General features: G+C 34.3%; 2 protein-coding genes across 14 annotated transcripts in view; one reads left to right on the top strand and one right to left on the bottom strand.

The window, feature by feature from the left end:
• LOC137575759 (guanine nucleotide exchange factor DBS) overlaps positions 1 to 10940 on the top strand; it is a 38409-nt gene extending 27469 nt beyond the window's left edge. For 9 of the 13 annotated variants that reach the window (XM_068288432.1, XM_068288433.1, XM_068288434.1 and 6 more), the window contains 8 exons: positions 4579 to 4698; positions 4896 to 4991; positions 6581 to 6766; positions 6829 to 7146; positions 7211 to 7408; positions 7466 to 7939; positions 9806 to 9932; positions 10069 to 10940. In XM_068288432.1, coding sequence (XP_068144533.1) covers positions 4579 to 4698; positions 4896 to 4991; positions 6581 to 6766; positions 6829 to 7146; positions 7211 to 7408; positions 7466 to 7939; positions 9806 to 9932; positions 10069 to 10172 — 1623 coding nt within the window. In that variant the 3' untranslated portion in view covers positions 10173 to 10940. Of the gene's footprint in view, positions 1 to 4578; positions 4699 to 4895; positions 4992 to 5053; positions 5090 to 6580; positions 6767 to 6828; positions 7147 to 7210; positions 7409 to 7465; positions 7940 to 8511; positions 8641 to 9805; positions 9933 to 10068 lie in introns of those variants that run through there. The other 4 variants (XM_068288436.1, XM_068288435.1, XM_068288437.1 and 1 more) reach the window with 4 other exon arrangements.
• A 1201-nt stretch (positions 10941 to 12141) lies between these two features.
• On the bottom strand, positions 12142 to 13412 carry RNASEK (Ribonuclease kappa). The gene is made up of 3 exons (XM_068288446.1): positions 13195 to 13412; positions 12915 to 13034; positions 12142 to 12678 (listed from the first exon to the last, which is right to left on the bottom strand). Exons 1-3 carry the CDS (start codon positions 13261 to 13263, stop codon positions 12580 to 12582), a joined length of 288 nt encoding a protein of 95 aa, XP_068144547.1. The 5' UTR covers positions 13264 to 13412; the 3' UTR covers positions 12142 to 12579.
• Between the last annotated feature and the right edge of the window lie 457 nt (positions 13413 to 13869).

Here is a 13869-nt window from a genome sequence, read left to right as displayed (position 1 = left end):
AATCACAAAAATCGCACATCCGAAACAGACCGAGCAAAGGTGAAGGTAGACGAAATGAAGAGTTAGCGTGTGCCAGGAAGCTTCGCTTCATTAATAAATAACCAACAATGGATAATCAGCAAGAAAAGCATATACTCTAGTGTTTAATTTTTTTGCGGTTGTTTTTCTTGTTTGATTTCGTAAGAAAATTACACGTTAACTCCCCATTAAATAGTATGTAGCTCTGAGTTTTGTTTTATTTTCTTCGTTTTACAAAAATATGTGCAGTGAAAACAAAGCAAAAACTTTAGTAAAAGTATTTATCAATACCTGACACATAACTTAATGACAATACACTATGCCAAACATGGGCTAAGTGCTAAAGGTGTTTAGACGACCCTCCTTCCATAAAAACTCGATTGGCCGTGGCACGTACTTAACAAGGTTTTCTTTCTTTCATATTAACTAAAAATTTAACTTCAAGGGGAAAGCTACGAAAATTCTCTGTTCGGTTAATCAGAAGAACTTAAATATGCTTTACGGGAGGTCCATAGAAAAAATTAAAACACGAATGACCTCAATAGTCAATGGACATCTCGTTAGGTTGATGCACTCGAACTAGTCGAAAAAAGTTCATGAGCCGCTAGTATAGATCACTTGTCCCAATTACCTAAGTAAGTCGTCTCGCCGACTTCGGTATACCATGCACCAAGTGCAAATGCTATCTCACTCACTCTTAAGAGTAAAAACACAGTCTGCTGATTAGAATTAGATTTCTCTGAGAATCATACTGACGGACAGACTCGGCTGTTGATGTTGATAAAGAAAAGGTATATATACTTTATGGGGTTGGTATAGCTTCCTTCTGCCTGTTACATATACTTTGGCAACTTTAATATACGTTTTCAACCCTTGGGTGCATGGTATAAAAAAGTGCAGATCTACCTCAAAAACAAAGTAAAGAAAGAGTGACAAGAAAGCAATTTTTTAATTGAAACTAAATACAAATTGATTTAAGAATAGTTTTTTCTATATCATGGGAGAGTGTTAAAAAGACAGTATAAAGATCTATCTGGAAAATTGATACAACGACTGGTAAAAAGCCAATATCTTTGGTTGAATGTAGTTTAACTAAGTTAACTATATTAATTTAAGGGCAAGGCGAGGCTTGGCAAAACTTTATAAAAAATATATTCGCCTACATACAAATAAAATTCACATAGTCAATTTGAAGGCAAAAGATTTCAGTTTGCCATCAAAATATGAATTATGTATGAATCTTAGGTCGATAATTGAAATAGTCAATCTCAAAAATGTTAATTGTTTAGCCATTTTACGTCTAGGATCTAATATCCTTTTTAGGGAAATTCGAATCCGATGAATTGACTCTATAGAAATAGTTCTGAGAATAAAAAAACCGTATCAAAGTTCGGCGAATTCTATAAACATAATACACATACTATATACAATATATGTACATATGTACTAACCATTAAGCAGTATATTTGTATAAAATATTCCGGTTACTTATCTATTGTAAAAGATAAATATAGATTATTAAATTTGTTTACAGCATTCGTTGCTTCTAATATCTTGACATTTCTTCACCCTATAGTTGGCAATATCCTCCATAATCGTAGGTTTACCGAGTTTTTGCTGCAAGCTGCAGTTGTTCAATTTCAAGGGACATTAAGTTTAATATTCTTTAACCTTTGACAGTTTCGATATGCCCATGGTTTTTCAAGTACAGGGTATACAAATTATTTGCATGTTATCTCTCTTGATGTTAAAGACAAACACGATAATAAAACAAAAAAAGAGTGTGAACATGAACCAACTATCACCTTATCCTGCAACGCATTTTGCATATTTGCATACTACTATAGAGAGATTCACTTTACGATGTTTGCTCAGTCGGATTGACTTGGAGTTGGGTGGTGGAGGGGGGGGCTCTCCGCCAAATCTGCTACCAATCAAAATAGTTTTCGACTGTTTCGTCGACACGCATCTCGATAGATATACCGCTAAGACCTTTCACTTTCTCTATTGTCTATGCACCACCAATACACTCAAATGTGACACAACAAACACCAGACACACACAGGTATGTGTGTGTGTGTGTGATTTCGCATCATGAGTGTGTATGAAGCTTATCAAAACATATTCATAGAATTTTATGCATTCAAACATTCGTGCATTCCATCACTTGGCATCGAATTCAAAATTTTATGCCGAAATTCTTAAGTTTGTTGACTAACGGTATCACCAATCGAGTTTCTCTGCTCATATTAAATGGCCTAATTTCTTAAAGCCAAGTCACAAACGAGCATCAGTCGTCAAACGAACCGAGTCTTCAAAACCAATTTGACGACCTTCACGAGTTCTCGCATATTACCAACCAATATTAAAAGTGAATGGTCTAATTTATCTAAAAAATCAGTTTAAAAACAGTTGGCTTAGGTTCAAGGAAGTCAAACAAATCGAATTTGGTAATTTTTGTAGATTATAATTTAAAATTAAGGAGACTTTAACAATACTAATCAAGTGCAACAAATGTTTGTTATAGATTATCTCCATCGGAAAGAGTATATTTGGTGTTTATACTAATCAATCTATCTAGAAAATTGACTTAATTTGGTAAAAATAGTTATCTTAATTTACTCTAAGTCTTTTGCTGCTTCTTAATACTTTGTACTTAAGGTATTTACAAAGCAGTTTCTAATTTCCATGCCCTTATTCGCCCATACAACAACAAAAAATGTGTGGAAAGTGAACAAAATGAAAATGGAAAAGTGAACCATAGAAGTGTGAGGGTTTTAGTTAGCTACTTCTACTACTACTACTTGCAAACATACCGTCATAATAAGCACAATAAAAATTTAGTCTAATTAACAAAAGAAACAAATAAATTTAACTGGGTTACAACGAATTGTGAGCTACCCTTTTAACATTTTGTATTTAAGCCAAGCCAAAAATTGATTTGATTTGCTCTAAGAAAAACTGATCTAAAGTCTTTTAAATACAAGAAAATAACAGAAAACTTTAGCCAGTAACTTCATTGCTAATATTATAAACAAAAATTGTTTTCTTTGTGTGTAAGTTAATATGCCCATTTCAAGAAACAGAAACAAGTTAATTCTACCAAAACAGAGTTTGCGCTGCTAAGCACTGCTAAAGCAATTAAGAGCAGAAACAGACTGTGTATCTAAGTTGGTTAATTTTGGCCGGCTTGTTGGTTTAGAAAGCGCAAAGCGGGCGTCCAGTCAGATTTTAATTCAGCGGCCATTATCTAATATTCACTGCACTGCGGAAGTGCGATGAAGCGCATTCTATGATTACCACAACCAACAAGAAGCAGCGTTGCCTAGAACCTAACTAACCAGTGAGTTACCTGCTGTAGGTTATGTTATTCGAAAAACAAATAAACCTAAAAGAACCCAAAAAAAAACCATGGAAAGTCAAAACGCATTGAGTGGTCCGACGTTAAAGGCAACAACTTGGCGAAAGTGGCACCCGGCCAGCAGCCACTCAGAGAGTTGGCTACCGAAAAGAACCGTTTTTCACATTTAAATAAATGTTGGCTAGTTAGAAAAGTCATAGCCTCTCTCTCTGGCCTGCGATTAGCTGGAAACAACAGAAACTTGCCCTTTTGTCAAAGACTTAGCTGAATCTTAACTGATTGTGGAACTCAGATTCCCATTTGCATGGGCGTAGCGACGGGGCAGGAAATCGTTTGCGGTGGGAAGATTTTGATTCTTTTTTATTCGTCCATTCTAAACAAACAATGTAGATTTCAAATCTCCTGGCCTATCAAATCGCATTGATAAAATAATACTAAAGATTGGGTCAATAAAACTTTAGCTTAACAGATTTGAAATACAATTCTAGCTACAGATGAGATCACATTTAGAAATAGAACAAAGTTTATGAAATACCATCAGCTACTTTAATCATTAGGAAAACCATAATTTTCAAAATTGTATAGAAAATGTGTCTAAATAATGTTTAACGTATTATAACTCATAGCAGGTCTTAAAGAATTATATATTTTCAGTTATTTATGTTACTCAAAGTTAAGGTAATATGTTAGAAAAAAGTAGTAGACTCTTGCTTGAACCAGTTTTTGTTAGCTCGTTAAGACAACTCGTAGTCCACTCTTCCACATGGCATCATTATTAGAAATGTTCTTAATAAAAACCATTTTGCTCTATTCACTTTTTTAGTAACTTAAACTCTAATTTGATGCAATTTTTTGTTGTACAAACTCAAATGGAAATGTTACTCTGTTTTGATTAAGAGAATTTAGTGATTATTTCAGGGATCTGTTATTAATAAGTAAACAAATACGGAATACCTAAAACATGGTTAAGTAAAATAAAAATCACTTAAGATGTTAAGGTTAATGCAGAAAATCTTGGCATCAATTTAGATATTGAAAAATATAACTTGGAGTTCAAAAAAATGATACTGCAAAAGGCAACATTGTGATTTGTGGATAGGCTTATTCTTTTGACGTTAAAATCACATACATATGTATATAAAAAACAACTATAAGTGGCTTCGATTTATTAAATTTTCATCTTTTTTGATTCTTTGCAGACTGATGGCATACACGAACTACGGCCCAGAAGTATAGACGGAGTCGCTGATTCGGGCGTTTCGATGAACGGAGATGCTGGCTCTAGTCCAGATAGCGGCGATCATATGCAAACGCAGCAGGTGAGAAACTACAGAGAAACAATTAAGATTCAAGACACACAAAAACTCCAAGTGAGCTTAATGTTTTTTTGCTGTCTTAAGTTGACAGTATTAAAATAAGTCGTTACGCGCCCTTAAACACAATGAACTATAAAGCTTCCTCAAGTAGAGAAAATCAAGTATTAATACTGAATTTAAATATATTTACTCAATTGCAGGACGCTGAAGCGAGACGACTGAAACGTGGTCATGTTTTGACAGAGCTTTTGGAGACAGAACGCATCTATGTGACCGAAATGAGTTCAATTCTAAAGGTAAGTTTGTCCGATTGTTTATATAGGAAGTGAGAGAAATTAGTACACATTTAGTTAGTTAGAACGAGCGCACACTCCCATGAAGTGACCATGGAGCATAAAGATATTACCCATTCTATGAGTTTTTAAAATTGACCAGTGGTCAGCCAACTGCAGCCAAAGCCAAAGCCGAATGCTTTAAGAAGAAGTCTATCTGGTGAAGCCAAAGACTTGCATGAATGCCTCCGTTTGTTATTAGTGCATTAAGTTCATTTAATTCGCAGCAGTACACTAAAAACTACACTTACCTATAAGCAATGGTAGGTTTTCGAGGCAGTTGCAAGCCATCATTTAACGTTTGCCTCTCACACGGGACGGACCAATCTTTTTTCAAATCGAATTTTCATCAATATGCGCCATGGTGGCTATGATCTTCATAAGGCTTCGAAACCCAAACTACCGGGCACACAGTACTCGTTTCGTTTACGAAGAGTACAAAATATTGTCGGTCGTTTGAATCTGAGTTTTGGTGATTCCCTGATCAGGCGATTCAATGCCACACCACGCGAGTCTCCGCTCTCGTTTCAAGGATCCCTGTTCGACTCACAGGCCTCCAATGCTGGTGTCACATATCGACCTACAGATTTTAGACCCTTGTTCAAGTCATCCTCGCTAGATAATGGGGATAATTATGTATTCGGAATGAATTTCTGCAACTTTGCCTCACGTAACATGCTCAATGGCAAATCGACAGTTAAGATGATAAGTTCGCTTCAGGAGTGCGAAGGACAATATGGACACGAGACACCGACAATGGAACCCAAGTCGTTTGGTTCAACAGCAAGCAACAGTCTGCAGCGTCTCAAGGATGATCGTAGAACCATATTCAAGGAACTCATAGAACTGTCCAGTTGCGATGAATCATTGGAGTATCGTTTGGTTAAGGATTACCTTGAGTCGAATAGTTATTCCGAAATAGAAAATGACACTGAGTTCAAGGACTATTTGCAACGCAAGAATTACACAGACATTTTGGCCTATCTGGATGACAGCGAACCAAAAAGTTTTCTCTCTGTATCATCGTCTGTGGCTCGTGCCCAAAGCTCATTGGGCTCACTTAACAATGCCAAGGTTCTATCAACTCCTAAATCCTTGACAGCACCCAAGAATATTCCAGCTATTGATAGCTACATGTGCAACTCATGTCGTTCTAGTCTGGAGAGCAATTCAAACAAATCAAACGAATCCATTAAATCTTCTCCAAACTTGAATGAGGAAAACAAAGATTCCTATAAGGATATCCTAAAATTTTGTCATGAGTTTTTCGAGAATAGCTTTCTGGGAGATAATTTTGGTTGTGATCCATTAAAACTGGAAGAGACACAATATAAACCAGGAAAATATGAACAAATTCTTAAGGATTTTGTCAAGAATCAGGGCTATCTTAGCGTTGATAAGTATGTTGAGCAGAAATTTGGGCAGTTTATAAGCAAGGAGTTGGCAGCCTTTAACAATTCTGAATCATTGAATGTAAATTGATATTAAAGTTGAATCCTATATCTAAATTTTTTGTTTACTAATCCATATAAATACATTATGCTTGTTTTTAGGGCTACTGCGATCAAATGCAATCAGAGGAACTCATGCATATGGTACCAGCTAGTTTGCAGGGAAAAGAAGACGTGCTTTTTGGCAATTTACATGAGCTCTACACCTTTCACAACGATGTCTTTCTCAAGGATCTGGAAAACTGTATATCGACAACCGAACTGGTGGCACTTTGTTTTGTGCAACGTGTAAGTGACAAGCACTGCCAAATTCTTGAGTCTTTTTTTAACACATTTTCTACTTTTTGTAGCGCGATACCTTTTATAGACTGTATTCGTTTTACTGTCAGAATATTCCGAGATCGGAACGCTTGCGTGAAACTCTAGTGGACACGCATCTTTTCCTTCAAGAGTGTCAGAAACGTTTGGGCCATAAACTTCCTTTGGCTGCATATCTGCTCAAGCCAGTGCAGCGAATAACCAAGTATCAATTACTGCTCAAGGACTTACTGCGCTTCAGTGATAGTGGCAGTTGCACCAAAGAACTACAAAAGGCCCTCGATTGTATGTTGATTGTGCTCAAATGTGTAAATGATTCCATGCATCAAGTGGCCATAACTGGCTTTCCGGTTAGTCATCTCACAGTGGTTAGTTTTTTAATGTTATATTACTAATATTTTTTTAATTTTACAGACCGATTTGGCACAGCAGGGCGAACTTTTGCTGCAGGACTCATTTCAGGTGTGGACAGAGTCGAAAAAGGATATACGCCTGAGAATAAAGCCACAGCAACGTCACATATTTCTGTATCAGAAGTCCATGTTGTTCTGCAAACAAACCTCCAAGCCGGGTCACAACAAAAGCACCTATCAATTCAAGCACCATGTTAAGGTTTGTGTTTCTTTTCAATGATAACTTTGAAAAAAGCTTAACATAATGTTTTTGCAGATGTCTCAAATCGGCCTAACCGAATCTGTACGCGGCGACACTAAACGCTTTGAAGTCTGGCTGCAAGGCCGTCAGGAAGTGCATACCTTGCAAGCTGCCACTGTGGACATGAAAAACAAATGGGTAGCTGAGATTAAGCGTGTCTTGCTCAACCAATTGGAGGAGTTAAAGGGCGAGAAAATAAAGCAATATGGCCTGAACAACCGGGGACTAAGCCTACGACAGACAACATCATGGGACACGCCCAACATTATTCTAGGCACACCAAGTCGTACGATTAGCTGTGATGCCTCATCCGAGTCCTCCAATCGCAATTCAAATTGCAGCAGCGAAGATAATGTGGTCGCAGGAGCTGCCTGTTCCAATTTCGTTAGTGGCCCCACTGACAAAGATCAGCAAGAAGTGTGTGGCTGGAGCTCAGACTATTCGAATAGCGAAGATGAGATATCATTGATTGAGGACAACAGCACCCCGGTAAGTATATGTTGACTCAATTGTTGACTCTGGATGTGGTGCGCCTTTATCAATCATTAATTATCATCACCATCACATAAATCACACATAAAAACTACAACATACATATAGTTTCTAGTCTATAGTCATTTATTATACCCACTGATCTATCCATCGAATGAATGGATTTGAATAGGACTCTTAATAAAATTCTATTCCAAAGTGCCTCTACCATGAAGCGGATAAATTTCACAATATTTCGGAAGTTTGTTGTTTACATTTTTTTTTCATTACTTTCTTTTTCCTTTTTTTTCTGTTTGTTTCTTAATAAATATTTTTATTAATATGACCCGTTAATTAAATTCAATTTTAGTTAATTACATATGAAGGAGCATTATGTCTGATATTTTTGGTCATCTTTTACTTTCATGCACAAAAAATAAACAACCAAAAACAAAATACAAACCAAATAATAACTCGCAAAATGCAAAAACCCGTAAATGTTGAAAACAAAAAAATAAACAAACCAATCCATCCCACTGAATACCATTTACCCATGGCTTCTTCTTCTTCACTGTGCAATGAATGTGTAGCGTTTCCGGAATTTACTTGCACAGTGGGTATCGAACAATAATGCTGATGGTGGTGCTTCATCCGCGGACTCCTTTGTGCGCAACAGCAAATCGAATTCCAAATTTTATGTATCCGTCGATCACTGAACTGTAACTACAACCAACCAACCAACAACAAATTGAATACTAAAATCGAATGTTTCTCAATTAATACAAATTAACATGCTAGCAAAAATATGGCTTGATGGTTAGACTGCGCTTCGAGTAGCATCCTCCGATATAAAGCTCATTAGAAGTATCCTTTTGTTTACAGAAACCATAAAAATTCAATTCAAACTAAACAATTTTTTGATTGATTTGATTTTTTTTTTCCAAAATTTAGGCAACAGTAAATTTAGTTCCATTTTGCACAAAAAGAATATTTATGATAAAATTCGGTCCAAAGTCTCCGCAACAAATTGTCCATTATTAAATGGAATGAATTTGTCCGATCTGAACAAAAAAATTTGTATAAACTAGTCTACCACTTTGAACTATGTAATTATCAATGCCAAACACCTTACCTTATAGGATATATAAATGTAATATAAATGATGGCCAGGATAACCAATAATTTACATTTGTTTATAATTTGGTGAATTGTTTTTAAAATTTAAAACTAATTAATACATAAATTAATGTACATAGTGTTACATGTGTTCAAGAATCGGGGCTAAACCAGACGATTTTGGTCAGGAGTTGTTTAAAATATGTATACTTTTTGAAAAGTTTGACCTATGTATATCTTTTACTGAAATCTACAACTATATTATATTACATATATTACATAGTATAGATAAGAGTTACTGAAATTATCCAGTATATTGTTTCATTTTGTAAAATGCCATTTATTACGTACATTTTTAATAATTTAAATTCAACCTTTTGTTTATATGAATTATAAATTTGTAAGTTTTGGCTATGAGTTCTTTCAAATGTTGCTTTAATATTCATTTTGCAAAGTTAATATTCCTGCAAAAGTTCAAATCTTTCTGATTAGTTCCATTGAATTCGACTTTAAAAACTTGAATTAGAGTTTTTTTTTTATTTTTGAAAGTGGAGTTACGTTTGCTTGATCTCCCTCTTAGGTCAGGCATGAAACTAGAAATTATAAATTTTTAAAAATTATATATCTGAGGCTCGATGTCTTAAATGAACTGCTATTGTTTTATGTAATTAACTAACTATGCATTTGTTTGATCATATCAACTAACTGCCAGCTAAAACTAACTGCTACCCAGACTAACCAATACAAATTGTACAAATTCTAATTTAGGGCAGTAAATTCATTGCCCTGGCTGATTATACGGCTATGGGACACTCTGAAGTTTCGATGCGTGAAGGTGAAACTATCGAGTTGCTGAAGGTGGGCTGTGCTGGCTGGTGGTATGTGCGAGTCTTAGGTAAATCTCTTAACCAATTAATATTAATCTAGTGCATGAACTGTATGAAATTTTTTGTTTTCACAAGCAATTTTAAATTTTGGCTAAATACAATTGAATTAACTACATTTATTTCCATTAATTTGATCTTTCGCAGATACCAATGCAGAAGGTTGGACCCCAGGCGCGTATCTGGAATCGATCAATCGAAAATCTTCTCGATCATCGAGCTGTAATCAGGAGCGAATAAATCTTAAATAAATTGTTATCTACGACATGGACATTACACCTGCATATAAAGCTTCTACCAAAACTTAATCTATTATCCTCTATAGATAACAGAATTTGAGTTTCAGATGCAGATTCAAGTATTCCTAATATCTATCTCTATTTGTCTAATCGAATTTTCTACATACACATAATATGTCTATGTAATCTCTGTTTTTATTCATTTGCAACATTTGATCGAATCATCGTACAATCTCTGGCCTTAGTTTCCCTAATAGGTACCTCATATTTATGCTTCGTATATTTAGAGAAGATAAGGAAATAAATAGAGAATATTATAATCAAGTTAAAGTATTTCTATTTTCCCCAATTGAGTTTATAAAATGAAACTTAAGTACATACATAACTCCTAGTCTGTAATACTATTTATTTCAGCAGTACTCTACATATAAATGTCGTCATAAAATTGTATAATATAATACATATTTTAATATATTTTAATACTTGTGACTGTTAAATATATTGTTAATCTTTATCTGCAAAAAACAAAGAAATATATTATAAATACCTACTTTAACTTTAATATATAAATCCAGTCAATCCGATTAAGAATTTATTCACACATTTGTATGTTATGCACATACAAGTACAATCTACATCGCAAGAGGTCCTAGCTTGACCAATCTTTACTTATAGCTAATATATATACATATATATATATAAATACCCGTATATTTAATTTGGCAGAATGTTACGTTAAGTTGCCAACGCAATAAAGAAAATACATAAAATTCATGAAAATGTTTGAAGCAAATCTTAAACTCGGAATTTGCATTATTCAAATGTAAGTATTAATGTGAAAACAAAAACATTTATTATTCGAATTAATATAATTTTTAAGGAAAGAAAAAAAAACATGAAATATTATTCTTTTTTACTATTCTTTAAGTTTTTTTCACTTTTATTGAAATTAAATATTTTGTCCTTAGACCAAATCATAGTAGTCTAATTTCGGTCTCGTAAGGTGAATGATTTTCCCAATTTAGAAAAAAATTATTCAATAATTTACTTGTCCTTCTTTAATGTGCAAGTTTTGAAAATTTGTTAATATTTTAACCCAAGTAAAGTTATTTTAAAAAATTTGCAAAAGAAAAGTCGGAAACAGAACAAGTAAAAGAAATCGATCACCTGAAAAAAAATATCCAGAAAAGTTCAGATTCCCACAAGAATATGTGTTTAAAGCGTATTAAAGTTTTGTTTAGTATGCAATTAAAAATCCAACGCTTAAGCTGCAATGTTCTAACTGTATGCTTAAGTTACATAAAGCTGCAAAAGACTTTCTAATTAAGAAGTCAACAGTAATAATAATTCTGCTAAGTGGCTAAGGCGTTTCGTGAGAACTGTAAGCGCTAATTTCTTGTTACACAACTTTACTTTTTATCTCTACAGAAGAACTACATACCAACATGGATACATTAAAATACATATATATTCTAGTAATTTATTTTTCTCAAAAACGAAGACAGCAAATCGGAAATTTCACTGGGTCACGAATTCAATAGTCTTAATATATTCAGTTGACTGGTGAAAGCTACTCCTGAGTTGAAAATCAGTCTTTATACATCACAATTCATTTTTTAAAACTGTGTTTGGTATTTAAACGAGAACATAAAATTGCGTAAGTACATGTTGTTAACTAATATTTCCGTTCAATACTTACCTTTCTGGCAATTAACACATATGTACATACATATTAAGATAAATATGAGAAGGCAAACATAAGTCTTGGAATAAAGTTTCATACTCAGTATAAGGCAAAAGTGAAAACAACGCAAAAACAAAATTAATATAGATTATTAGAAATAATCGTAGACAAAACCTAAATAGAAAATAAAGAAAGAAGAGATTTTATTGGGATAAACATTCCTTTCGCCCCAAGGAGTCCAACGGGCTGTTTTAATCGAATCATTCCCAGACTAGTTGTATGATGCATTTATGTTAGTTTAGTTAACAATATACATTTATTTCTGAATAATACATAATATCAATGAATGAGGGTCCGTATTAATCAAGAATTTTTAACAGTAGATCAGTAGATGTACAAGACCATGGCTTATGCTGAAGACGGCCGATATGAATACACCGTTTCGTAGGCATATAATTATGCAGCTAATTATATTAGATTAGATAGAAAGTAATCAAACTGAGGAATGTATTTTTTTTTTCATGGACAAACAAATATATTACGTACGTACACTGTATATAACTGAAGTTTAGGCTTAAACATTATAGTATTTGATTCAATATACACTCCAGCAACAAAAACTTTGGGAATATTATACAATAAGTAAAATGAATTTAACAAATATTTTCAGCTGAACATTTCAATACTAATGTGTATGTGTGTGTGCTGGATAAAAAGTTGAAGTTCATATCCAGTTTAGTTGGCAGTCACCCTGCTGTTCATGTAGAACTGTTGGGCAGAGAGAAGCAGCGTCAACACATAGATGCAGGCGGCAATCCAGCAGTTGTAGGCATTCTGAAAACGAATGAAAAGTGTGATTAACATACGAAAACCAATGATTGACGTATCTGAAGTTATCTGGGCGGTCTTTGACAACTTGTTAAGTTGGTTTGAGGAGAAGTCGAGTCGGAAGTATGTGAGCTCTAGTGTATACACTTGAAAATGTTGATTTTAGATATGGAAAACTTTGCATGTGTTGGTGTTTAGTTCAATGCATCCTGTTCACTTCCTTTATTAAGATTCCAACTCACCTGGTTGTAGGCCCTGTTGGCAGCTGTATAGAAGGCTTCAAGAGTGTGATATTCCTCCTCCAAGGGTAAATCCTCAATCAGGGCCACGCTATTAATGTAGAAGAAGACGCCCATGAGCACCTAGAATGGCGAAGAATTGTTACATATCAACAATGTTTGGCATGACCAGAGTCGAGTGGAGATCTTGTGACTGCCACAAACGCTCGCCCCCCCACCCCCACGCACACATACAAACACAGTTCTGTGTTGGGGGGATGAAAAACCAATGACAATCACTCACCAGCTGAACAATGCCCCAGACAGAGATAATCAATCCGCAGAGGGATAGTTTAGGACCACAGATTTTCATTTTCGGTTATTAGTGCTAGGCCTTCGACTGGGTGATAATATAATCAAACCTTAGAATTTTCCTTGCGCTCAAGAAAACTCTGTCGTCAAAATTTTGCACTGGAACAACTGGAACTGCAAAAATTGTCAGGTGAAAATCATGTGACCGATTAAAAAATTATCGATAGTTCTTCAGTGCTGCTCAAATAAGGTTTAAAAAATCCCATTAAATCGTGAAAATCCCAGTATACGATACCATACGATATCCCAGTATATGTACCATTTTATGATAAAATATTAGATATACATAGCTATTTTTTAATTATTTTAAATTTAATTTTTAAATAAAAACCAAAATATGAGAATCACTTTTAAATAACTTACAGACTGTTAAGAATAATCACTAATAGAATTGATCAGTGCAAAGAAATAAAAAGTTTATCAATGATCAATAATATATTTTGTGCATATAGTTTTCATACCCACGTACAGTGGGTAAAAGAGAGCAAGTGTGAGATAAAAAAGTGCAAATGTGGACAAATGATAAATACTGAAAACTGGCCAGCATAATACATAGTAAAATAGAAGCCATGGTTTCAATTATCTAAAAACATAAAAAAAAAATTTT

The sequence above is a fragment of the Drosophila tropicalis genome, unplaced genomic scaffold (assembly GCF_018151085.1).
Source record: "Drosophila tropicalis isolate 14030-0801.00 unplaced genomic scaffold, ASM1815108v1 contig_593, whole genome shotgun sequence".
NCBI classification, from domain to species: domain Eukaryota; kingdom Metazoa; phylum Arthropoda; class Insecta; order Diptera; family Drosophilidae; genus Drosophila; species Drosophila tropicalis.
Note: the sequence above shows the minus strand (reverse complement) of the source record. Positions and strands in the feature narration are given on the sequence as shown.

What these genes read in the sequence shown, in the direction of transcription:
- RNASEK (XM_068288446.1), bottom strand. Translation starts at nt 13,263, where the DNA reads ATGAAAATCTGTGGTCCTAAACTATCCCTCTGCGGATTGATTATCTCT. An exon ending in TCTGGGGCATTGTTCAGCTG is followed by an intron (nt 13,035 to 13,194) that starts GTGAGTGATTGT and finishes TCGCCATTCTAG; the next exon opens with GTGCTCATGGGCGTCTTCTT. An exon ending in CCAACAGGGCCTACAACCAG is followed by an intron (nt 12,679 to 12,914) that starts GTGAGTTGGAAT and finishes ATTCGTTTTCAG; the next exon opens with AATGCCTACAACTGCTGGAT.